The sequence below is a fragment of the Mustela erminea genome, chromosome 7, assembly GCF_009829155.1.
Source record: "Mustela erminea isolate mMusErm1 chromosome 7, mMusErm1.Pri, whole genome shotgun sequence".
NCBI classification, from domain to species: domain Eukaryota; kingdom Metazoa; phylum Chordata; class Mammalia; order Carnivora; family Mustelidae; genus Mustela; species Mustela erminea.
The window spans coordinates 135371340-135398585 of NC_045620.1; the positions used below are offsets into that span (position 1 = coordinate 135371340).

The 27246-nt window shown below is 50.0% G+C and overlaps 1 protein-coding gene across 8 annotated transcripts in view; it reads right to left on the minus strand.

Moving 5' to 3' along the window:
• The window catches only part of ASAP2 (ArfGAP with SH3 domain, ankyrin repeat and PH domain 2), a 166966-nt gene extending 141278 nt beyond the window's left edge, over positions 1-25688 (minus strand). For 2 of the 8 annotated variants that reach the window (XM_032353377.1, XM_032353374.1), the window contains exons 1-2: positions 25482-25557; positions 11609-12071 (exon numbers count right to left, since the gene is read on the minus strand). Coding sequence is in view for 4 of the 8 variants with exons in the window: in XM_032353369.1 (XP_032209260.1) it covers positions 25482-25607 (126 nt within the window). In the remaining 4 variants the exon portion in view is untranslated. Of the gene's footprint in view, positions 1-11608; positions 12072-25481 lie in introns of all 8 variants that reach the window. The other 6 variants (XM_032353375.1, XM_032353369.1, XM_032353370.1 and 3 more) reach the window with 6 other exon arrangements.
• Positions 25689-27246: the final 1558 nt, after the last annotated feature.

The window sequence follows — 27246 nt, forward strand, 5'->3', positions numbered from 1 at the left end:
TGCTCTGTGTGCCCTGAGAGGCAAGGCCGCCTTCACTGCTTCTTATAATAAGGCTCTAACAGCAACTCTGACCAGGGGAGCAGGGACATACTCTGCCACGGCCACCCTGGCTCACACGAAGACAGGCCATCTGCTTGGCTCAAAAGGTCATCTAACTCCATCAGGTTCAAAACTCCAGGCCCCATCTCTAATTTGATTAACTCCATCATTAGTCACTCTGCAGCCGCACACAGATCCTGCCTACGACACAAGACGGAGAATTCCAGTCGGCACAGTCCAGGTCAAGGCAGTGAAACGGTGCACCTGGAGCAACTCGACTCACCGGGGGAAGTGAGGCAGGTGGGGGCAGTGGGCGTTCCTGGGGGAAGCAGAGGAGCAGCTCCCCCTGCCTCCCCCCTACCCCGCCATTCATCATCAGGAACGCACTTCACGCCACTGCGAAATTCCTCTCTCAACACTTCCCCAAACAGGATGTGTCCGATCAGTGAGTCATGAAAAATCAGTTATTTCTAAAAATCCTCTGGAAGGAAGGTGTGGGAGAAAATTTCTAAAGGGAGAGAACAAAAAGACAATAAGCAAAGCTAATGAAGCATTCAAAAGGCCGGAAGTGGGGTGGTGGGGCCCTCTGTGACCTGACCCCACAGTGGCTGCCTGGCCTTTCATTTCACTCCCCCCACACACCCCCATCCCCCCAACCCCTACCCTCGCTCAACTCAAGAGTGCCGCCCACTGCATCCCAGAACAAATCCATCTTCCTGCACCTTGTCACACCCACTCAGCTAGTCAAACCCTGGCTTTTTAACCCATTAGAGCCCCAGCTTCTGGATCTATCCAATCCTGTCCTCCCCTCCCCACAGGCATCCTAGCGCCCCTAGAAATAATCTCTGTTATCCGTGCTCCATAAGGACACTTGGCACACGTTGCCTTGTGGCAGAATCTGCACCCCATCTTACCTTCCTCTACTAGACCACAGCAGCAGCACCAGCAGCTGTGAGTCCTCTCCACGGGACAAGCTCAGGCTAAGCGACCTACGGGACTTTTCTCATTTAATTCCTACACCAATCCCGCACCCAGGCAGCATTATTAGCGGCTCCCAGTTTACGGATTTAGGAGGCTCAAGAAAGCTGAGAGGCAGAGAGGGAGTATCGTGGTGAAAGCAGGAGCTTCGAAGCGCAAGGGCCAGGGCTGAAGCTGGCTTCACTCCACCCAGCTCCGCCATCCTGGACAGCTACTTCGCCTCTGTGTCCGGTTTCCTCTTCTTTGAACACAGATGACACCTGTACATGACCACAAGGTGGTCAGAAGGATTAAATACATCTAACTTTTGTGAAGCTCTTAGTGCCTGGCACTAGGAAGTGTTACATGTTTGTTAAATGAGAGTGAATGAGCCTCCCCACCCAAGGTCACGTCAGTATGAACCTGCTGAAGTCAGTGTTGGAGTCCGGACCCCGCTGGCTTCAGCACAGATGCTCTCATCACTGCCGGGAGCTCCTCCCGGGACCCACCATTCCTCCCGCATCCCTGAACTGCAAAGCACGCCGGTCCCATGTCACCACACAAGTTTTACAAGCGTTACTGAAGAGTGAAATGTGAAGAATTTATAAAAAGCTGTCTCTGAAAAGAGATCAGAAACACCGAAGAACTAGCAGGACCTGCAAAAGAAACACCTTCGAGAAGCATAAAAGCCTCTCACCAAGGGGACCTTAGAACCTGGACGTCCATCCTGACTATGCTTGTTGTAGAGACCCTGACACTGAGAAATATGACAGTGCTACCAATGGGAAGACAGGGCAGGAGGTCATCAGGGCTTCTCAATGCCTTCACTATCTGAGAGACTCTTCCACGCCCCAACACAACACCTGCTCCCCCTGTAACTGTCACATAGGCATCAATCACCGCCACCGAAGCAACCCCCGGGGATTAATCTCCCAGCATCACGGACCATAACTAGATGACTCACACAGTTTCAAGCACCGTCTCTGAAGCACTCAGCTGGGGAGCTACTTTGGTCCCACTAGTAAAAAAAAAATAAAATAAGGAGCACAGACTGGCAGCATTGTCCCTTCATCAAGAGCAGCGATCTAGAACTACACAGGTGATCCTCGGAGCCTGCTGGAACAGAACAGACGGTGGCTGCGCCGCATCTCACCCTCGAGCTCCTTCCTGCAGAGCAGCAAGGCAATCTCAACCCCTTCTTCATGGGTCACCACTCTAATTCCCAAGGGCCTGAGCCATTCAAACATGCTCTCACTTTTCTAGGGGATCTATACTCACGAATTCAGCTTTCCGGCACTACTGTCTAAGAATCCAAGTCTCTTCCCTTTGGCCAAAGAAACCAGATTTCTAAGGACTGGCAATACTGCTGTTTCTGGAACACCATGGGTCACTCCCTGTGATCTAAGCTGCACCTGCTGGCCAGTTTTATTCATTCAACAAACTTATATTATGCATCAAGCATGATCTAGGTCCGGGAATGCACCATTACATAAAAGAGTCAGAACTACCGGCCCTCATGAAGCTTACGATCTAATGCGGAGGAGGGGAGGAGACAGATATTACCAGTGTAATGAGTAAAGAACTGACTAGGTTAAGAGGTGGTAAATGCTGCGGGAGGAACGGGAGGAGAGTCAGGCAACTGGTGTAAACCATGAGCAGTGCCTCTTGAGAAGGTGATGTTTTCAAAGAGGGAAAATGAGTGAGCCACACGGAGCAGCTGGCAGGAAAGAAGACAGCCCTGGACAGAAGGAAGAGCCGGAGCAAAGGTGCAGCAGAAGCACGCGGACGCGTGTGCAGAGCAGCCAGGAGGCAGCATGGCTGGAGCAGAGGAGGTCAGAGGAGGTCAGAGATGATGTGCGCTGCCTCATCGCAGGGCTGAGGGTGATGAGGAAAACGAGGGTGGCACTGAGAGAACACCAGCCGCCCTCCCTCAGCGAGCGTTTCCCAAGTGCAGGCCATCAGGTGAATAAGCAGGTCTCTGCGCTCAGCGAGGTCACAGTCCTCGGAGGCAGGTGTGGTGTGACCGTTCACACGCTGACCGCCAGCCCCAAGAGGGGCGCCACAGAGGCGGTGCAAAGCCGGGAGAAGGACCTAGTACCGCCTCCAAAGATGCGCCGTGGAACTTTCTAGGACTGGCAGAGAGAAGAGGAAGTGGCTCTGCCGGCTGAGGTAACGTTCACGAAAGACAGGGATGCAGGGCGGGGTGATGCGTGGAGTGTGGCTGCTGGGGAGAGGGGGATGGGCTGGAGAGGCTGGGGCCAGAGGCTGGTCATGAGCCAAAACACCGAGGGAGTCCCAGTGAGCTTTAAGCGCCACCGTTAAAGCCCACGTGTGTTTCCGGATGAGCTCTGACTGCAGCCCGTGGGGAGACGGAGGAGAGGTGAGCTGAGAAGCAACCAGTGCCCACTGCAGCCGAGGGAGTGGAGAAGAGTCAGGGCAGGCGAGGGGAGAGGACTACTAACCACTGGGACGCACGCCGTGTGGCTTCACAGAGCACTTTCCAGATGGAGCGCGGGTCCAGATTCGACGGCGGCGCGTGGCCCCTGACTCCCGCCTGCAGCAGGAAAAGGCAAGGCTGCCGGAAGACCCTGCCCCTCCCCACCCCGACCCACCCCAGCGATGGCCGAAATGTTACCATGGCAACACGTTCAAGTGCAGGAAGTCTCCAAAAAGCACTGCAGGAGGGGTCACGTCCAGCGACACCAAAGGACCAGCCAGCCAGGCCTCCTGCTGCAGGGGCGTCCGTGAGCAAGAACATGGCCCTCCGACCGGCAGGGGTGACAAAAGCCAGGCAGGGGTGGGCAGTGAGGGCAGGCGTCCTCCGTACAAGCTGGGCAGGCAGTCGGGTGTCTGAACATGGGTACCAGGCAGAACCCAGGCCTCCAGACCGAGGCGGCTTCGTCGTGCAAGTAGAAACCATTTATCGGCATTTGTCACGCAAGCGGCAGGCCCGGGTCACGAATCCTGAAGCCCAGGCTACCACCACCACACGAGACCCCACTAAAACCGGGGGTGCAGACCTAGACATGACTTCATCGAAGTCCTCTAACAAGTCCCTCTGGACCGAGGTCGGAGGGAAGCTGAGCAAGGGAAAGCTGGAGCAGAACAAGACGCAGAGCCTCCAGCCCAGGCAGGAGTCCGAGGGAGACTGTGAGCGGCTCCCAGGAGGGAACACGTCTGGCCGGAGAGCTGGAAGGGGCAGAAGCATGCGGGACACCACCCGCCCCCCACCCCCCGTCAGATCCTGCTGGCAGGAAGGGGAAATGCCCTTGCCCACGCTGGTACAGGACAAAGGAGGAAGGGAAGTGGCACAGGGAAAGTGACCGACACATAACCACAGACCAAGCCGAGCCAGGCCGCATCTCCCTCTACAACTGGGCAGGTTTTCGTGCTGCCGGGAGACAAGAAGCTGCGAGTCGAAGGGCCTCCCTCACACTCCACAACTCCCCGGTCCACGAAACCCTGCGGCCCTGTGCTCACGGCACTATCAACCAGGCCCTGCACCTGGCCCTCGGGTCTGCCACAGACACCGCTGCCACCTTGACCTCTGTCCTCCCAGCGACCCACACAGATCCTGTCTGATCTGACGGAGAGGGCTGCTCCAGGATCGGAAAATGCAGATGTTTGCCTAACACCTCCCCTCTGCTTTCCCCAGCCCTGCCCTTGATCCCCGCCCCGAAGGAAAATAAGAAACATCCTTTTCACCGAGTGCTGGGGAGACACAGCCTCCTTACCAAGCGGCTCAGGAGATGCAGGCACTGTACTTGGCAGCCTGGCTCTCGTTGGAACCCGGGTGCACTTGCAGAGGCTGACCTCCACGCCTCCAGCCTCCCACCCCTCCTCTTCAGGAGGCTGCGTCCCCCCAGGGAAAGCTGCCCACAGTCTGATTACAGGACTGTGCTCTGGGGAGGCCAGTCATGGCACAGTTTTTCTGGCTGGTTCCACAGACTTCCCAGGCCCCAGACTCAGCCCGAGGGGGGCTGTAAGACTCCTCCACGGTAAACCTGCACACCCAGGGCTGGGCAGATCCCAGCACACAGTGGCTCGTCTGTACTGTGTCGCCGGGTTCTGCACAAGGCCCTGGGCAAGCGAGCCCGTTCACTCCCGCACGTTGTTAGGAGCAACTTGATGTTGCCATAGCGACTGCCTTGGTCTCTTGCCGCACTTATCAAACCACATCCTAATTGTTTGTTTACGCATCTGTTTACACCCCGAAACTGTCAACTCCTAGAAATCCAGGACGCTCTCTTTATTCACATTAGGAAGGGCCTCAGTGCCTGAACAGGATAGGCAGAGCTCCAGTGAATGATGTGAAATAAGCAAACACAACTTCTTGCAAAATCATGAAGCTATTCCCAACCAACGCCTTCCTTTCCTCTTCGAGCTGGGTGAGGACCTCTCCTCACTCTACACACATGTCTCCACCCCAGCCCACAGGGACCAAAGGCCCCAACACCTCCCCTGCCCAGATGGAGAGGTGAACGCAGTGCGCATGGCCCTCCACAACTGAGCCCTGCACTTTTTTTTTTTTTTTAAGATTTTATTCATTTATTTGAGAGAGAGAGAAAGAGAGAGAGAGAGCACGCGCCCGGCAGCATGGGGCAGGGAGGGATGAGTAGCAGAGGGAGAGGGACAAAGCAGACTCTGTGCTGAGTGTGGAGCCTGACGCGGGGCTCCATCTCACGACCCTGAGATCGTGACCTGAGCAGAAATCAAGAGTCAGACGTTCAGCCAACTGAGCCACCCAGGCGCCCTGGCTCTGCACTTTCTTACCTTTCTCCAGGCAACTCGTCTTGCCCGCCCAGGCTCAAGTACTCTGTCCCTTCCAGGAGGCTCTCTCCTATCTCTCTGTTACCATCTGTCTGCGCTGACTCCACAGATCTCCTAGTGGGGTTCGTGGGCGCCAGGCCTCGTTCCAAGCAACCTCCCTCCTGCTTGAGCTTCCAGACCCAGTGAAGGTCCAGGCCCTCGCCGGAGGCCGTGCTAACCAGAGCAGTCCCATCCTCCCCTCCAGCACGGGCTGCCCTCTCCCACCAGGCTAGCAGCACATGCGGGAGGGCACGCACATCTCTGACCTCCCGCACAGCTGCCCCAGCGCCCAGCTCAGCACTGGCTCGAGACAGCATTCGGGCTGGGTATCAGCAGATGCGGAGACTCCTCCGTCAAGGCCCAGGAAAGTTCAGAAGGTGAAGACAACAGAGGTGGAGCTGACAGCCCTGCTGTTGCCAATGAGTGACACATTCCCACACCAGGAACAATCATGGCCCTTAGCAGAGAGCGGGGGAGCACTCCCTCCAGGAGACACCGAAATCTTCCACCTCTGGTGCCGCTGGAAATGTCACAGAAAATCATCAGGAAACAGGACTATCAATGTACTTCAAGATTGTGGCAATAAGACGAAAATTTTAGTTACAGAGCACTATTCAGGAGGAGTACCACTCACAGTGTCTTTGTCAACAGAGCAGCATAAATTTACATATATTAGGTACCAATAGACATAATTTGCATGTGGGTGTGCCGGCTCACAAACACATTCTGTTGTCCCTTGGGATTCTGAGAAATTCCGTGTTCAAACGCACCAATGGCTTTTGCCCATGTGACAGCCGGCTGGAACGGTGGAAATGACCATCCACTCGTCATTCACAATGAACTCTGCTCGGGAGGAAAAGCACCATTTACTTTGTCCAACGTAACAAAAATACATCATCGGCCTCCAAATGGGCTCATTTCTCCCGCAGCCACCCAATCGCCTTTCTCCAAAGAAAAGAGATCTAAAACATCAAAACAAAGGAACCGAAAGGAATGAGAAAATCATAAAAAAAGGGATTACAGACTCAAAGACTGGGTACCACTCAGCTACCAACTCGAGTCCCCTTCTCTTCTTAAGGATAACCAAGTGAGTGGGAGGGATGTAAAAAAGGGAACATGCGACACAACCAGAATACTGTGACACGCGACAGAAGCATTCTTAACACTAAAGAAAGATAAGATTCTCTCAAAAGGATATTTCATTCCAATGATAAATAATTCAAGAGTGATGGCGTCTCATGGTTGTATGGTCAGGGAGTACCTCCTGTCACAGACATGACAGAAATGATGCTTACACTCAAATTCGGAAGCTCTTCAAAACATTTTAATTTAAAGATTCCCCCCACTGCATTTAAATTATAATTACACCTACACTCATGTTATCTGAGCTTTCCTTTCCAATCCTGCTATTATCTACTTATTATGAATAAACAGTACCTTTTCCTGGAACAGCTAATACCACTAGTATTAATAGTAACGGCTACTATTAGCTCTTCTCTGATGTGCAAATATTTCTAAATTATCCGTCCTCTCTAGTCATTTCTACAGATAGCAACATGTAACAAACAATGCACATACAACAATTGCAATCTCTTTTATTATTTTTTTAACTTTAATTCGAGTAGCCAACATACAGTACATCATTAGTTTTTGATATAATGTTCCAAGATATATTAGAGACTGGCCAATGAGGTTTCTAAGTGTATGAAGTCTGTGGCTGTACACCTGTATTCCTCAATGTTATACCTACACGTTTTCTTTTTAACTCAATAAAATGGTTACTGAGCAGCTCTCAGCTGCTCAGATGGTTCCAGGTAACAGAGCGATCATTCATTGGGCAAGAGCTATAAATCCTTGTTCAAGTCTCACGACTACCCCCCAAACTAAATATCTTATTTTACGAAGCCATTAAATCTCTGGGAGGCTGTTTGCTCAGCTGCAAAATGGGCATAAGACTCATCCCGCCCAACTTGTGTTTTGAAAAAAATTAAGTATAAATAAAAACAAGAACCTTACTTTAAAAAAAAAAAAAAGCGCTCCTGCTCTCCGGAGTTTGCAGTTTGGTTTCAGGAAATAAGAACACAAATGCAGGAAATAGGCCCACAGTGCGAATGGTGCTCTCGCTTCATAAGAGATTAATCATCCAAAGACGTTCAGGGAGGGCCTCGGTGCCCAGCACTGAAGGGCACAGGGCACAGGACACCCACGCCGTCCTCTCTCTGCACACACGCTCTCATAAAGAAGGGCTAAAGGTGCAGCAGAAGCGAAGTGTCCTCAGGCTGTAGGACAGGGAGCATTCGGAGGCTGTAGTGATGGATGGAAACTTCTTAAGCACAGCAGGGCTGGAGAAGGACTGAGAAGGTAAATGGGTAGGATTATAGAGCCACGCAGGGGAGGAAATCCTCTGCCATCTCATAGCTCCCCAGGCACACGACTCTCGAGCATCCCGCCTTGGTTTGCACACCCAACTCCCCATCCTCACCCCTCTGGGCTGGGCTCACTGACAATCACCCGGCCCAGCCACCCTCCACGCCTCCGTCAGGCCCGGTGGAAGGGACCAGCTCCGAGACCAAGGGGTGCTCAGAGTGCAGTCTCTCTCTAGACTTCAGGCCCTTCTCAAGCCTGGAGTGAGAGTTGGCGCGGCAGCATCCGGACGGAGAGCACATGCAGGAAAGCTATGCACAAGTGAAGGGAAAGCCTGGTCTGTAGATGGCTGACACTTGAGTGGTGGCCAACAGACTTCTCCGCATTTTTCTCCAGGCTGCCCGTGCCTGTTCCTTGAGTGCCCCTGCCACTCAGACATGCCCCACAGCTAACAGTCCAATATGAAGCCAGAGAAGTGACCCAGGATGATCCCTCCTGGGGCACCAGGGAGGACCCGGCAGAGGCCAGGGTTCACGACGTCTCTGGCTCAGCTTCTTGCACCCACCTGCCTGTCACTAACACCTGCAACAGGCGGCCCGACAGCCAAGGAACGAGGCAAAAGGTATCACGAGGGGGAAAAAAGCTCCAGAGGGGCGGCAGGCAGACCTGTGAGTCCTGCCTGGCCTACGGGAGGTGCCCTGCTCTCTTCATACGCATGTTGGTGATTACTAAGCATATATGACCGTAGGTACAAAACGTGCCTTAGGTAAAATAAGTAAGTACTGAATGAATAAACTCATGGTTGATCTTTTATTGTTAAGCGGTCAGTTCCTTGAAGGTAGAGACAAGATTGTATCTCTAATATTTTTGGTATTATGTTTACTTCTCACATATGGCATTATAGCTACATATGTGATACACTGCCAGAGATCAGACACTCAACCTGTCCCTACTACGTGCAAGGCACTGGGGGTACCACGTGCTCTCAAATACGTGCACGCGTGAAACAAACCTTGCCTTCAAGGTGCTGGCCTGCTGTCACTCCCCGCCCATAGCTTTCCCTCCTCCTCTCCTTGAAACAATCCTCCTTTCTCCTCATCTCTAGCTCACGAGAACCCTGAAGGTGTGATCTATGTATTTAATGAAGGAGAGATGAAAGCCTAAACCACCAATCACAAACCAACCGACTCTAGGAGATGGCCGAAGCCCGAAGACAGGTCTGACGAACGGGTTGCCGCCATTTCATTCCCTGGCAGGACGCAGCCCCTTCCACCGTATTCCCACTGCCCTACTTCAGACCCCAATGAGCACTTCCTTGGGCAGGGGCCATTGCTTCCCTATTGGGCCCCTGCCTTGGGTCCTACTCACCCTCCCACCCATGCCTAACCATTCTTCCTGAAGCCCGGCTCTGCTCAGTTCACTCCCCTACTCAAAAGCCTTTTCCCTGCAACCCTGGACAGAAAGACTGCTTCCACAGGGAGCAAATTCCAGGTCACCACAGCAAGCAGAGATGTTTAAAGCGGGGGCTCCCAGGACACGTGGGCCGCTAGACTAAGCAACTCTAAAGCTCACTGTACCCACATTCGGCACAGGCTGGCAAGGACTCTGTTCTCATACTCCGCGCTCTCACCCAGAGGTGGGAAAACTTTCTCTATAAAGAGCCAGACAGTAAATATTTTAGGCCTTATGGGCACATATACAGTTTCTGTGGCATACTCTTTAGATTTTTTGGGTTTTTATAACTCATTTTATACCTACAAACACTATTTTTAGCTTACTTTTTTTTTTTTTTTTGGCATATAAAACAAGCTGTGGGCTATAATATGCCAACCTCTGCCTTGACCAGAGAGGGGCAGCTCCAAGTACCCTAAACCTAAACTGCATTGCTGTGACTTCCACAACACCTCAAGCTACGCCTTCCTGTGTCCTCCTTTGACGAGATTCTTGCTTCAGAAGCATGTCAGCACTGAGGAGGGAAGCAAGGCCACCCCCAGCATACACAGAGCACCCACATTTGCTGGGCTACCACACTCCACACATGCAGAACACTTTAGGCTCTGGCACCTGAGACATCCCAGGTCTGTGCCACGGATGGATGGATGGACGGACAGATGGACTGATCAACCCATGGATCAAAGGACAGACGGACAGAGGAATGGACAGATGGATAAAAAGGGACCAACAAAGTGAGTCAGAGAGTAATTACTTTAAGAATTCAGAGAAGAAAGTGGTCCTGATGGACTGGGGATGTGAGGGAAGGGTTTACAGAAGAAAAGACATGATTAATATATTTTTCAACAAAGAAACTAGATATTAATTAGGATGCTTTTTAGAGCAGAGATCCTGATAACTCTGAAAAAGATTTTCCTGTTTCAAAGGATGACATGACAATCTTGACTTGGCAAGTAAAAAGAAATTTATTTCTAAATACACAGAAAACCTTCTGAAGGGAAAGATAATAAAATCACAGAATCAAAACAATTACCCGCACTCTCGCGCTCTCACATTCAATAGACACTTTGGAGAACTACGCGCCGGGCCCCATGCTGGCCGCTGAGGATTCAAAGAGAAGTAACACTTACGCCTTATCCCAGGCACAATCTGGCGTGAAGGTCCAACACGAGAGCTCGGAATTGCAAGCAGGGGAAACTCCGGATCTGGAAGCTCCCTCACCCCAAAAAGGAAGTGCCAAAATACTCTGAGGTCGGACAGGAAACCACATGGCTCATTCTCCCCCTTCTCACACTCTTGAAGAGCAGACAACTGAGGGCCAAGGGCTGTCCCCACTTACGTCTGCGTGTCCCAGAAACAGATTTCTACATCAGGCTACCCACGGCCCAAACTCCATCCTGAAAACTATACCAAAGGCCTCATTTGGGCCAACACCAACGGAAGAAGGTGTTCTACATAGATTAATTTTCTCAGGAAACTAAAGCTCATCAAAATTACACCACAAAACCCAGAAGCTATTTTCATGCAAATTCTCCTCAGTGGACCGTATGCTTCCCTGCCCACCGCAGCAGAGGGCACTTGGACTTTTCTTCGTGCTCTGCCATAGCATCGTGGGAGCCCCAGGAATTCCTGCAGCAGGGGTGGCCCCACATTCGGCAAGAGTCTAATTCTCTCTTTTCCTCTTCCACTGGCCTCAGCTGTTGAGCATTGGTCTCTGCTATTTCTGTTTTACTACTTTTCTAGAACCCTGAGGATGACATGACCTAGAGAGAAACAAAACGGGGTTCCTAGCAGCTACTTTACACTTACTTGGGGGGTCTTTTTATTTACTTCCCAGTTATGGTCCCCAGCTTTAATTATTCAAGCTAATGCTGTATTTTTCTTTGGAAAAAAGCAGTAACAAAATCCTGAAACACTCATTGGCTGACACTAGTACTCCCTAATCCAACCCCAAATCGAACAGCGTCAGAACCCTGTAGCAGCTCACCTTGTATCAGGGCAGAAATAAAGCCCAGAATGGGACGTGTCAGGCTCACTGGCTTCATGCACAGACGCTTGAGGAGACACAAGGTGATTCATAAATTAAAAGAGCAAATAAAACAGGAGCCCTTAGGAGATTTCATATTAGCTATGACTAAAGCAATTTTGTCCTAAGATCAATCAAGCCTCCTTTACTTTGCTGGGACCATAAAGAAAAAAACTGTGCACTTCAAAAATTAAGTTCCTTCCACATTGCTACATAAGATAATAAATCATTTTTTAAAACACAGAACAATAAACCCAGTTCTGGAAAATGGAGGCAGTATGGCAGGAAAGAAGGCCAACTTTAAATGTCATCAGCAAAGCAGCAGCTTACCAGTGGGTCTGGAGAGATGTAGGAAGGCAGGCCTCGGCCGGAAATCCCAGTTAAAGCTTCCCTCCTGAGTCCCCTCTGGCTAGAATATCATCTTCTAAAAAGAAAACACAAGGCGGCCCCTCAGGCCTGGAAATACAAGGAAGGAGTGAAGGTAGGAGAGAAAGCAGAGGAGAAGGAGAGGGAGAGAATTTTAAGCTTCAGACACCACCTAAATTGCAGCATAAGCAACTTGGTTCCAAGGAAACGACAGAGACAGGAGCGTGGAGAACGGAAGAGCAGGGTGAAAGGGTGAAGGGCTGTTCTGTCTCCTTCACCGTCTCTACCGCGGGCCGCTCCCGCTGGCAAGCGATCCGGCAGCACCGCTTCTGAATCAAAAGCTGGCGACCTGGCAAGCCACAACCAAGCCAAAGAAAAGCCACAGGTTCTGACAGCCCAACAGCTCCAGCAGTAAACACACCTCATTCCTATGTGCCAAAACAGAGATTCACAAGGTGAGAAGAAAACCAGGAATCCCAACAATTACCTTCTGTCAAAAAGTAAGTGGTCTCTGCGGTGAACAAATCAAGATGATGCTTCTCAAAAGGAGCAACACAAAAGCCACGTTAAGCAGCAGAGACAATGGGCTGTTCAGAATTTGCTGCTACAGAAACAGACAAGGCCGTCTCCTGGGCCGTGAACTTCCCAGGTGGTTGCTGAACATTCAGGCTGAGCGAGGCAGGTATCAGAAACCCACTTACCAGCCCAACCTTACTTTGCAACCAGAGACCAAGCAGACCAGTCTTCCAATTTCCTTAGTATATTCAGAGCCCAGATGAGAAGGAGCAAAACAAATTAAACATAAGGACTTTTGGCTATACATACAAAATGTTTTCTTAATTCTAAAGTCAGTCATCCCACAAAGTAATCAAGCCCCTATTCTGCACAACTCACTGGGCATTTAAGGATGATTAGGAACTGATCCAGCAACTACACAATACAAAGAAATGAAAGGATTTGTTAAAGAAGAAATAAAATTATCTCTATTAGCAAATGACATTATCTTAAATATAGACAATCCTAAGGCGCGCAAGCACGCACACGCCTCTATGAGAACTAATGAACAGACTCGTCAAGATTGCAGGATATAATATATACAAAAGTTTATTATATTTCTATACATTAATAAATAATCCAGAAAGGAAATTAAGAAAACAATTCCATTTATAATAGCATCAAAAAGAATAAAACACTCAGGAATAAACCTAACAAAAGAAGTGTAAAACCTGTACACGAAAACTGCAAAACATCATTAAAAGAAATTAAAGGCTTGGGGAACCTGGGTGGCACAGTGGGTTAAAGGCTCTGTCTTCAGCTTAAGTCATGATCTCAGGGTCCTGGGATAGAGCTCTGTATGGGGCTCTCTGCTCAGCAGGGAGCCTGCTTCCCTCCCTCTCTCTCTGCCTGCCTCTCTGCCTACTTGTGATCTCTGTCAAATAAATAAATAAAATCTTAAAAAAAAAAAAAAAGAAAAGAAAAGAGAAGAAATTAAAGGCTTAAATAAATGAAAAACATCCCAAGGTAACAGATGAGAAAATGCTAAAAATGGGTTGTTAAAATGTCTGTACTTCCAAAATTGATCTGCAGCTTAAATGCAAAATCCATCAAAATCCCAGCTGGCTTTTTGGCAGAAATTGACAAGTCAATCCTAAAATTCACATAATAATGCAAGGGACCCTGAATAGCCAAAACAATTTGGGAAAAGAACAAAGTTTAAGGACTCACACATCTTGATTTCAAAAATTACTATAAGCCTATAGTAATCAAGACTGTGTGGTACTAGCATAAGGACAGACAGAAAGATCAATGGAATAGAACTCAGGGTCCACAAATAAACCCATATATCAAAGAACAAGTGATTTCTAAAAAGGATACCCAGAGAATTCAATGGAGAAAGAACTCTTTTCAACAAATGGTGTTGGGACTACTAGATATTCACATGCAAAAGAATGAAGCTGGATCCCTACCTCACACCATACACAAAACTAGCTCAAAATGGATCCGGGACTTCAAAGTCAAGGCTAAAACTAAAAAATTCTCTGAAGAATATATAGGTATAAATCTTTGTGACTGTAATTTAGGTGATAGTTTAAAGAACAAATGAAAGATAGATATTCTGGACTTTAGCAAAGCTAAAAACTTCTGTGCTTCAAAGGATACCACCAAGTGGGTAAAAAGACAATCCACAAAACCAGACAAAATATGTGCAAATCACATATTTGCTAAGAGTCTAGTTTCTAGAATATATGAAGTAGTCTCACAACCCAACAGTAAAGACAAATAACCCATTTTAAAAATGGACAAAGGCTCTGAAGCAGAATTTCTCTAAAGAAAATATACATATGGCCACAGGCACATGAGACAATGCTCAGGACCATAAATCATCCACTAGGAAGATGCAAATCAAGCCTATGAGATACCAGTTCACAGCTACAAGGATGGCCATCATAACAAACAAAAACAAAAGACAGACAACAGGGGCACCTGAGCGGCTCAGTTGGTTAAGCAAACGACTCTTGATTTCAGCTCAGATCATGATTTCAGGGTACTGAGATCAAGCCCAGCGTCAGGTTCTGGTGCTGGGCGTGAAGTCTGCTGAAGATTCTCTCTCTCCTTGTGCCCCTCCTCCTTCCCTCTTGTTTAAAAGAAAAAAAACTAAATTAAAAAAAAATACACACACACACACACACACACACATATATATATCAATAACATGCACTGACAAGGATGTGTAGAAAGCACAAAAATGGATGAATCCCATGAAATGTCTAGAATAGGCAAACCATAGAGACAGAAAATAAATCAGGGGTTATCAGGGGCTGACAGAAAGGGGAATTGAGTGTACCTGGTAATGATAAGAGGTTTCTTTTTGGTGTGATGAAAATGTTCTGGAACTGGACAGTGGAGGACATAAAACTTTGTGATTAAAATAAAATATCAATGAATTAGTTTAAAAGGGTGAATTTTATGATATGTGATTTGTATCTCAATTTATAACAACAACAATAATAACAAATAAACATTCCAGGAAGCCACAGAAAGGTCTTTAAAAAAAAAAAAAACAACTCAAGTTGAAAATACAATTCAGAACCTACACTTTATTTTCAGGACTACAAATTAGCCATTTCTTGATGATTTTTATTGCCACCGCTTATCCTAGAATCTTTCAAACCCAATATATGTAATGCAAAGATCTGTGGGGTTTTCAGGCTGGAGAGAGTAGTCAGAGATCAGTTAATCCCAACCTCTCAATTTAGAGACCAGATGTTCAGGGCAGTGCCTTGGCCAAGGTCATAAAGCAAGGTGGAGACCAAATTAGAACCAGAATCATCTCTTCTAACTCCTTGACAAGTGCTCTTTCTCCACTCTATCATATTAACAAATCCACGGGACTTCATAACACAGAGTGCAGCTTCCAGTGTGGAAAATACAGGCTTCCCAAAACCTAGGGGAAAGCTATGAGAACGCGGGTAGCAAAAGACCAGTATTTACCTCACGTTCAATCGTCCAAATCATTTAATGAGCACAAAAGCCTGTTATATCATTTACACAACCTGCTTTTCACCAGCAAAGCAAAGCAAGACAGGGACAGAATCAACAGACCAAGACACGCAGCAAAGACCACAAGAACTGCTGCTCCAGGAGAGGTGGGAGCAAACAATACTGCCCCACTTGCCCCAAACTTGAACTAGAACTGCACCTGATGACATCGCAGCTCAAAAACCAACGACACTGTTGAATGACACCAGCGGTCTTCTGGGGAAGGGACTCTCCGAAGGGGAATGTAAGAGGTGAAGCTTATTTTCACCTCCAACCTCTTAAAAAGTATGAGCGTGAACAGCTAAGGGAACGAGAGTAGAGCAGGTGATCAGAAAAGAGTGGCAAGAGGCAGGTGAGCTGTGTTGCGGGCGGCTGGACACACAGAATTGTTAAGAGCTGGAGAAGCCCCGCAGCTCAGCTGATCCTGCTCTCCGTTCCGCAAATGAGGCCGCTGAGGCTAGACCAGAAAACGCGGGCCCGGGGTCCACGAGCTGGTTAGCAACAGGTCAGGGCTATCGGCAGAATCGATCCGGCACGAGGACTGAGATTCCCCCATTCCTCTCAGAATCTCCCCAAGTCCCCTGACTGGCAACAGGGAACAGAGCCTCAGCCCGAGTCTGCCTGGACACGCCATATCTGTGATTCACCCTCCAGTGGCCTTCTCTCAAAGCACAGATTTGCTGACAAAGAGGGAAACCCGGACGGCTCTGATCCCCCGGCCTGCTTGGCTGTGGCATCCTTTACACAGAGCCGCAACAGTGTTTTCAGTCCTTCCGCGCTAAGGAAGCCAGATCTCTCCTTTTCACTCACTTCAAGGCAGTTAAGGTCACTTCATAGACAGCTCTGACGCCCAGCACCCCCCCGGGGCCCAGTGTCTGATGGTCCTGTCCGGGCAATCACACGTCCTCTAAGTCAGCAACAACGGGGGCCAGCCCACAGAAGGTCTACGGTGATCAGCCTGCACTAGAGACCCCCGAGAGACCTTAAGAGGAACAGAGACACCAGCAGGAGAAGTCAGGTGATGCACGCAAGGACCAAGAGGCGTGAGAGCCAGGACGGCCAGACTGATGTCAGCGTGTGGCCCAGGGTGCCGTCAACGAGCGGTGTGGGATGGGGAGCGGCAGCCAGGTGACCTGTCTGCACCCTGACTTCCTCAATCGCGAGACAGAGACAACCGGACCCACCTCAAGGATCACTGAAAGAATTCAATCAATTTAAAACACAGCACAGTCCTTAAGACACAATTAAGGCCTGAGACTCAAAGAAATGTCAGCCACTGTTGCAGTTTTAAATATATATATATAAAAATATATATATAAATATATATTTAAATATATATATTTATTATTTAAATATATATATATATATATATATATATATATATATATATATAAAATAAGAATGTGATTTCTTGTGGGAAGCTCATGAAAGAGGCCTCTAAATCCTGATCACCTTGCTAGAATCCTAAAAGACAAGGACATCCATCATTAGAGGGAGCTGTCCGCATCGGCCGCCTGATTTTATGGACAGCATCTGTGTATAAAATCACACTGACAAAACCATCTTTGGGATCGAGCGGAAAGGTGACATCATTAATGATACCGTTAGTAGGGCAGGCCTCCTGCAGGGTGTGAGCAGAGCCCTGGGCCACTTGGCTCGGCAGGGCTGGGCACGCCGGCAGAGCAGTGAAGCGAGGGAAGAGAAGCCATTTCTCCAGCAACAAGGACAGAGAGGAAGCAGAAGGGCAGGACGGATCTCCCAGAAGCCGCCACTCAAGAAATACAACCGAAGCTACACACTATCGCTAACAGCAAGAGGGGTGCTGCTGGCCACATGGCATCAGCCCAGACAGCCTCTCGGGGCCCAGGGGAGACAGAGGAAGCTGCTAGGAGCAGCTCACCGGTCAGGACGCCTCAGCGGGAATCCTGCCTCCACTTCTCCCTGCTCTGCGATCTTGGTAAAGTAGCATAGGTCCTCTGAATCACATAGGGTTTTGTAATAATTAAACAGGGTAGTAGTACAGGGAGAGATCTTAAAGCCTGTCGGGCACGCAGTAAGCACGCCAACAACGCTAGAAAGACGAGAGGAAAAAAGTGACGGATAAGAACACTTCAGGCGTCTGCGGACATCCCAGGCGCACGCATCATTGCCAACACGTCATCTCACCAAGGACAGCGGTCGGGAGGGCTCCCTTCAAACCTGGGCAGCGGCTCCCTGAAAACGTCCCACTGCTTCACAGACAAGCGTGCCCTACAGAGTCAAGGAGTGTGTGGTACGTGCTAGTCAAACAGGGAAGGTCTAAACAGGGGAACTGGCTTGCAGGGCAGCAGCCCAGCTCAGGGCCCGAGTACAGGCCTCACAGGTGCATTCACAGTCTTGCTGAACCTGGAGAACCGCCAAGTGCATGAATGAACCTATGGGACCGGATAAGAAACTCCCAAGCCCCAACCCGGAAAACGGGCAGGTCCACCAATCGTTGCCAAACCACAGCTGACGGCTCCACCCAGCACCCCCGTTCCTCCCAACACCTTTGTTACGGGATCACCTTAACACTGGCTTCCGGCAGAACACTTCTCAGCTGGACTCGGGGAACCCGCTCAGCCCAACGACGCGATGATGACTGGGAAGCCTGCTTAAAGAGCACTGTTCCAGAGTCCATCTCTCCGTCCAAAAACAACTGAAAGAATCCTACCACCAAGCCTTGAATTCTTTGTCTGAATTCAAGGGGTCCATAAACCTGGATTGGAAAAAAAGAATGACATCTGCATTTCACTCGTCCCTAACTGAAATTTAGCATTTTCTTCAATTACAAATGCAAGCAACATGCCATGGTTCTATTAGCAGCATCTGTGACTCCAATAAAAGATATATTAATATAACTTCGGAGTTTGAAATATCTTACAGTGTTGCTTACACTCATCGGTATTTCAAAAATAAAGAACTTATTATTAGACTCACTACCAAATCTTGATATTTAATGTTTTAGTAAAGAAGTATATCTTTAAAAAAAAAAGTATATCTCGGTATGACAGATTTTGCAAAGATTTTGCTAACCGTATTTCAGTATATTTGGTTCCCTTTGAATCCCTCTGTATTGTATTTGATGCATTAAGACGTCTTTCTGAAAAAAGGCCCACGACTTTCCTCAGAGTATCAGAGGGGTCTATGGCACAAAAAAGGCTAAGAGGAAAAACCATAATTGCACCTAAAAGATGAGAATATAAGTGGCTTATGGGGACGGAGCTAGCCCAGTCCACTTGCACAACGCTGGCCCCTGACAGAGACAATGGATTGGTAGGGGCCCAACATACATTTAGGAATCAATAAACTCAACAAAACCAAATACAAATAAAAATCCAGCTGGAATACTCCAGCTCTGGTTAATGGCCCATTTATTCTACAACATTATGCACGTGATAAAATGATAATGGTACAAAAGCACCCGGAAGGGCCCCGGCAACAGCATCAAGGCCAGAGGACACAATCCAGTGTAAGCAAAGGAGGCAGGTTCCTATTGCAGGATAGTGACGAGGTGAACTCAGCACCTCTTTTTAGTAGGGAAAAGAGGAGCATTTGGGGAGCTGGATCAGGGACAGGATCTCAGGCATCTGACACAGCCAAGAAAGTGTCACCGGCCACCCTCGGCCTAGAAACCACAGAGAGAAGCCAGCACGGCCCTCCAGCCCAGGTCGACGTAACTCTGCTTTAATATTCCCTGACCCTGGTTTGCCGTGAAACAAAAGAAACATTCAGGACTGGTCCTAAGAGAAGTTCCTGAACAGGCGAGGCTGGCAGCACACAGCCGGCCTCGATGCTGACACAAAGCAGCAGCAGAGCGCTTCGGCTTCGCCAGAGACACCAGGGGTCTTTCTCCCGGTCGCCTGGGTGCACCGGGTTCGACGGCTGTCTGTTCTGCTCACGTCTCCCCAGCACACCACGCTCTCCGCCAGGCCGCCCCTGGGGGCCAGGACCCCGCTGGCCTGGATGACTGCACCAGACGCCCAGCCCCACTAGTCTCCCACTCTCCTCTCCAGTCTGCTCTCCCTAGAACAATCATTGTGACGTTTGTAAAATGTCAATCAGATCATGTCATTCCTACCCAAACCCTCTGCTAGCTTCCCATCCCAGCAGAACAAGGTCCAGTTCCCTCCCAACCCCATGGAGGCCTGTGTGACCTGGCCCTGCCCACCCTCGTCCCTCCCTCCTCGCCCACCGCCTTCTTCCTGTCCTGAAATGCCCCAGCCCGCTCCCATCTTCCGGCTTCTGCACACACTGTTCTTCCATCCTAACTCTGCCCTGGCTGGCTTCCTCATTGCATTCCAGGCTCTGCTCTCATGTCACCTCTTCAGAGAGACCTTTCCTGATCTGTCTCCCAATCTTCCAAGTTCCTTTCTAGTCCTGAATTCCACTCAACTTTTCTTATCACTTATCACTGATACGGTACTGTCACTTACACTATTACACTACGTGATTATCTGTTTACTGCAGGGATTACCAACCCCATTTGCAGAAAGGCTTTAAAAATGCCAGTGCTCCAGGCCCCACCCAAACCAGTAAGTCAGATATCTGTGTTCTACAAAATCCCAGGAATCTGTGCTCTACAAAATCCCTCCACAACCCCAGCCCCAAGTGATTCCAAGGTGCACCCGGAGTCACACTCTTAGAAGAACAGTGCTTCTCAAACTTTAATATGCAGGTAATACAGCTGGGGATGTTAGTCAAACGTAGTCAGCTCCCGGTCTAGGTGGGATCTGAGATTGTGCAGTGCCAACAAGCTGGCAGGGGGTGCCAGTGCTGCTGGTCAGTGGGCCCCACCTTGAGCTGCAAGGGTCTGAAACAGCATTGTCCGACAGGACTTTCCCCAAGGATGAAAATGTTCTAAATCTACACTGTCCGTACACACCGATACTACAGAGCACTTGAATTTCTGTTAGTCCAGTGGAGAATGGAATTTTGAACCTTAGGCTACCATGTTAGAGAGTACAGGCCTACGATGTATATGCTCCATGAAGAAAGGCAGCAGTATCTAGAAACATGGAGCCCAAGAGAAGAATTACAGATCCCTCCGAATTCTTGGCCTGAGCAGCGCTCTATAAATTGCACACCGGGAAAATCCCATCAGAGGCCTAGTTGGCCACCATCTCAGGAGTGGATTAATATTTACCTAAGGCAGGGAGGCAGACACAGACCATTTTGCGACTTCAGTGACTAAAGCATGTGGTAACCTACCGACGACCACCTTCACCTCATGACTCAGTCACACACTATACAAAGCCCTCCTAACCACAGCCCCAAGCACACTTGACCAATGCCATCCCCGGGCATCCGCGGTGCTGGACAATCTTACAGCCAAAGCCCTCACACTAACTTGGTTTATTGCATGGATTTGTTTCTAAGACGTCTGCTTCACTGTCTTCAGTTGCAGGTTCTTTCAAAAGACAGAACTTACTCCGCTTGCTATTCCGTTCCCATCACCCAGCGCGCAACAAGACTCAATGAAAACTGCAGGACAGAGCCTGCAACCTACCAGGAGTACCATTAGTATTTCCACTGTTAATCACAAGAAACAGGGAAACTGAATTGCGGGAAGGGGGGGGAATTACATAACAGAAGATCATTTCCTCCTTAAATGACTCAAAAATTTCCAAACACATTAAGTCCAGGTTTCAGAACACAGCATAAATAAGGTGGCCCTATCTGACCACACAACCTCATTTCCAAAAACTCAAACCCATGGGCAAAAAAAAGATGATGTCCTCTGACAAAAGACCCAAGATCCGGTAGGCTGGGATTTGGAAGAGCCCTCTTCACGAACAGCTAAGATTCAGAACCACATTCTTGCCTGAAGAACACATGGGCCAGGTTCCCACTCTAACTGCTGGGAGGGGCATTTGGCCCCAAGGACAGCAAGGCCCCCTGGGAATCTGGGCAGCCCAGATGCTCATTTTACCCCGCAGTCAGAACCCTGTGCTTGTGACAGCAATGAGATTTCCAAGGTAACCAAGGACAACATAGTAGAGAATTATGGCCCCGGAAGGAAGTAGATTAAATTTTAATACTTACGAGTCAACATCAAATTTATTTTTAAAACTACATATCTAACAAAGCCAAATAAGCAAAACAGAATGGATGATGCACTACAGGAGGGTTTTATAAACACGAATATTCCAAGTACATATACGATTTTTTCCAATTTTGAGACTATTTTAAAGAGCCTAGAGACTCGAAGAAACTGAGACAGAAATAACACCCTCCCCAAAAGGGGGAAAAAGCTCACTTTTCAGAGTTATGCCACAACTACTTATTTTTTTCCATTATTTCCAAAAACACAGGGCAGATTCCATCTAGTGGTAACAGCAGACTTTGCTAAAATTGTGCACAATAATTACTTCACCCAGAGAAAGTGATCACCAGGCGAATATTTTAAAACATAGCTATGTGCTGACCTGCTGCCAAGACAACAAACTGGTTAAAAAAAAAAAAAAAGCATGAGTTAACAGACATAGTTTTTCCATTCACTTAACTCATTCAACCATTAATCCATTTCCCCGACTCTTCCTACCTAAGTCCCATGAAAATCCCATGTTGGTGCAAAAGCCCTCACCAGTTTCCATGGATTAACTATAATATAATCTGTTAAGTAGTTAGCATTTACTAGTCGTCTGTCGGGTATGGCGCTGTGGATTATCTCAGTAGACCCTCCCCACAACTCTCTGAAGTAGAGAAGTATTGTCATCTAGCATTTAGTGCTGGGGCAAGTGAGAAAACGTTAGGTATCTCACTGAAGTTCAGACAACTGGCAAGTAGTAGAGTCTGAACTTGAACTCACGTCTATCTAAAAATGAGGAATTCAGAGAAAACAGCATTTTTTTTTTTTGAGAATTCAGCATTATTAGAAGTAATAAAAAACAGGAGCACCTGGCTGGCTCAGTCACGACTGAGCACGTGTGGAGCAGGCGACTCCTGATCTCAGGGTTGTAAACTCAACCCCACCTTGTGTGTAGAGGTTACTTTAAAATAATCTTAAAAAAGAAAGTAACGGGAAAGAGCAACACTTCTGAAAACAGCACAGAGCCAAGTTCAATTCCAGCTCTTCAGTTTACTAGGCTCTATAACCTAGAGCAGATTATCCTGAGTCTCAATTTCCTCATGTATAAAGCCGGGATGAGAAACAGATGTAACAAATGTGACATTTATAGTGTAAGATAGGGACCCAGTAACTACTAACAGTCCAGCCGCAGGTATGTGTAGCAAAAAAGCACACTGCAGTTGTAGTGATTTCTATCAGACACAACCTGTATGGGGAATAATGGGTTCACAAAGCTTTATCAGTTTACAATTAATTTGCTCATTTCACGACTCATCTATTTAAACATGGAGTCACGAGCTTGCGAATTTTATTTTATTTCTGTTAAATGAATAAGAAGTCACAATACCCACTCTTTGTCTCACTTCAGTATGAAAAGTAGATGGTTGTTGAAAACCAAAATATGTGGGCATCACTTCTTAATCAAAGTGTATACAGAAAAACTTTTGGTAATGGGAATGAACACTGAACACCAGGGAACAGAGCATTCTTTAAAGGAATCCACAGTGATTTCTGAGAGTAAACACCTTTCAGATGGAGTTACCTCATAAATCCAAACTCACAAATTTCATCATCATACTATGAATAGTGGCTTTACTTAAAGTGAAGACAGACCTGTAACGATTTCAATTTTTTTCATTTTTGAGAGTTTAAAAAATTCATGTGCTTCGACGACAACATGGAACAAGCTTGCAATTTAATAAAATGACCAAATCCGGTCTCTTTTTAATCAGCTCAGTCACTGAGCTCTTGGGTAATCTCCTGCCCAGCTTTGAAATTATACACAGCAAACTAAAATTAATCAGAGGAAGGGGATGCCCATTTTAAGAGCAATTCCTATTTGCCTAGCTTCCCAGCATCTGCCAGTGGTAATATTTAAGTGACAAACTGCAAAGGGGAAAAGAAACAGAACTTTACACACAGTCAAGCCTTCTTTAAGGCATCACGTACAGCTTCCTTGCCTAAGGAAATGCTCAGCTACTTTTTTTTTTTTTTAAAGATTTTATTTATTTATTTGACAGAGAGAAATCACAAGTAGATGGAGAGGCAGGCAGAGAGAGAGAGAGGGAAGCAGGCTCCCTGCTGAGCAGAGAGCCCGATGCGGGACTCGATCCCAGGACCCTGAGACCATGACCTGAGCCGAAGGCAGCAGCCCAACCCACTGAGCCACCCAGGCGCCCCATCTCAGCTACTTTTTTTATTGCAATTCTTCCATAGACATTATTAATAGTGTATTCTCAAAACACCGAGAAAATGTTCCCCTTGCTTTTCAACCAGTACTTCTGGGAAAACTTCTTTGGGTCATCCCCATCTGCTTCTTTCAAAGCCATCTTTTTATTTTTTATGCCTTGCTGACACACGCAGAATTAAGTGATGCGGGATTACAGAACTCACTACAAAAGGTTGACATGAAGCCCTCCTCCACCAAAAAAAGAAGACAAGGAAGGAGGGAGGGCCAGACAATACCCTAGGTATACTTAAAACATTCAAAATGCTGAATCTATTACTTATAATTTTGCCTATTATTGACTGTTTATGTCTACAAAGAAAAAAATTCTCACTAAAGGAAACATTCTGGATTCCCCCCCCCCAAACAATTCCTAACAGCAGCTGCTTTGTTCAAGAGGGGGAAAAAAAAAATTAATGGCATCACTTAATTAAAAGCTCTGGGGTGACCTTCCCTCACTCACTCTAGCCCAATCACCATCTTCTAAAATCCCTACAATACCCCCATTTTAAGGCTGTAACTTGACATTCTGGCCAAATGAAATTTAATCATCTATTCTACACGGGCACACGTGTGGCTGGTAAACCGATTACCTATGACGAGCCAAGCAGAGTCGAAGCACCTTACACACGGCGGCGTCTCTAACCCTCCTAATACGCCGGGAAAGGAGGTATTACTAGTCCCGTTTGCTAGGTAAGGAACATGAGGGCAGACAGGTGAGGAGCTGCCCCACACCACACAGCCAGCGGGGGCCCTGGGCTCAGAAACTCGGCCCTTCCCCGCAGGCTGCTGGGATTGTGGACCTAAGCTTGTTCATTCCCAAGTGTTCTCTCCGCAGGATGTGGAGGGCTTACCAGTTAGCACTAGGCATGATGACTTTGCACCTTGAAAGCACTTGACTAAAATCAGGCCTTTTCCAGGCTGATGGGGAGGGAGGCGATCAGGGGTTCAAGCAGGTGAGACACACGCACCTGGGGGAGGCTATCAAAGATCCTGGGAGCAGAAGCCCCGGCCCGGCACACGGCTCCCCGCACTCGGCTCCCGGGCGCGGCGAGAACGCGCTCAGGCCTCCCCGGCTAAGGTGTGCACACCTTTCCTGGACAGCCGGGGTCCTCCCCCCGCCCGACCGCGGGGCAGAGGCGGCGAGGGCTGCAGCGGGGCTCGGAGCACACGGCTGCAGCGGGGCAGGCTGCGGCCAGGAGCTCTTCCAGAACAAGTGGGAGATGGGCGCCCAGGGAGGGTTGGCGAGCCTACGACCCCCGCCGCGCCGGGGGTCCCCGCTCCCCGCCCACCCCGCCTTCCCAGCGAAAGTTGGCCGCGCCGCGGGGAGCCGCCCGGCCCCCGGCCCCGCGAGGAAAAAGAGCCCGGGGGGTGGGGAGGGTCTTAAAAAGGCCCAAGGTAGCCATCAGCCATCTCCTCGGAGCCACCTACACGGAACAAAGGGCTTCTGTGTCGGGCAGGGGGGACCCGGCCGCGTCAGATTTTGAGGAAAAGAAACTTTTCCCGGGCTGCGGGCGCCGGGGGCAGGCGCGGGGGCGGGCTGCGGGCAGGGCGCGGGGCCGCGGGGCCACCTGAGGCCGGGGCCGCCAGCCCGCCCGCCCGGCGCCGCTCACCTCCTCGATGGCCGCCACGGTGTTCCGGCACTGCGCCGTGCGCGTGGTGAAGCTCGAGGCCGTGGGCGCCTTGTAGTCCTCATGGGTCTCGGCCACGAATTCCGACACGGAGATCTGGTCCGGCATCGCCTCGGCGCGCGGGCGCGGGCGGCCGGCCGCGGGGGAGCCGCCGCCTCAGCCGCCGCGCGGGCTCCGACCGGCCGCTCGGACGCCGCCGCCGCCGCCGCCGCGCCCGCAGCTCGCCCGGCCCGCGGACAAAGGGAAGCGCCGGGGCGCGGGCCGCCGCCGCAGGAGCCGCAGGAGCCGCAGGAGCCGCAGGAGCCGCAGGAGCCGCCGCAGGGCGCGGGTCGGCCGCCCGCGGGGCCCGGCGGCGGGAGCAGGGGCCGCGCGCGCAGCCCCGCGCAGCTCGGGCCCGGCCGCTCCGCCCGCCGCGCCGAGGGCTCCGCCGCCTGCCTTGCCCGAGCGAGCTCCGAGGCGGACGCGCAGAGCCGGCGGGAACTGCCGGCCACCCAGCCGCGGGCCCCGAGCGACTCCCGCGGAGAGGGGCGGGTCCGGCCGGGGGCGGCGGCCGGCGGAGCGCGGGGCGGGGCGGGGCGGGGCGGGGCGGAGGGCCGGGCCGCCAATCCGCGCGCTCGCCGCCGCCGCCGCCGCCGCCGGGAAGCCGAGCCTGCAGGAAGGAAGGCGGCGCGCGCCCCGGCCCGCCGAGCCGCTCTCCCGCCGCCGCGCGCCGCATTGTCTCGGCGTTCGGGGGCCCCGCGTCGCGCGCCGTGGTTCGAGGGCGCGCCCCCCGGGCCGGGCGGGCTGGCGGGAGCCCAGTCCTCCCGATCTAGGCGGAGCCGCAGCCCACCCCTGTGGACCCTACGCCCCCGGGGGCTTGGAACCTTCCTGGGGTCCCCCCCCGCCCCGCCAAGACCGCCGGGAATGCCCGTCCGGGCGAGGGAGAAAGTATGAGCAGCTCGCCCCCTGCCGGACGGTGCCCCCCCCACCCCGGGCCCGCACTGCGGGACAGATGCGTCCCGCGCCCCGCGAGGCAGCACCCCCTCGCCAGTTTGGGGTTCGGTAACAGTCACACGAAATGAGCATATGGCGAGTGCTCCGGTGCTCTCCGTAAGGTCGCCTCACCCTCGCAGCCTCACGAGGCGCGTAGAGCGAGGGTTACTTGCTGTATACAGAGAACAGTTTGCGGGAGAGCACGCAGTGAAGGCCTCCGGGACGGCGGGGACTCACTTAGTCCCGCTGCGGGGCTCACAAGGCCCTAGTGAATGTCCCAGTCGTGTTCCCTAAGCTTATGGAAGCATAGACATTTCTGGGTTCCTTGGGAATAGTTTTAGGGTGCTGGACCAGGACCCATGGGGGCGGGGGGATAACTGGATGCTGCGAGGTGGAATTTCTGTAGGAAAGGCAGGGAACCCGGGGAGGGCATGGGAGCCCGGAGGAAGCTCTTTTTCATGTGGTTTCAGAGAGAACATGCAACAAGGGCAGGCAGATCTCGTACATAACTGGGCCAGTACAGAGTTTGAATTCGTAAACAGATTTTCACCTAACAGCTCTTAAGGAAACTTTTAATAGTTATTTTTTAAAAATCCAGAAGCTCGGAAGACACGAGTCCAACACCAGGCATGTGGCGTGGTTTCTGTAGCTGCCAGCCATGAAACCAAGAGAAACTTGACAAAAACCTTTTGTGCATCTGAAAAGGAGGAAGTGTGAGAGACACTGGAAATTCAATATGTCAGACAAAGTGGTCTCCTGACAAAGCTGCAGGACA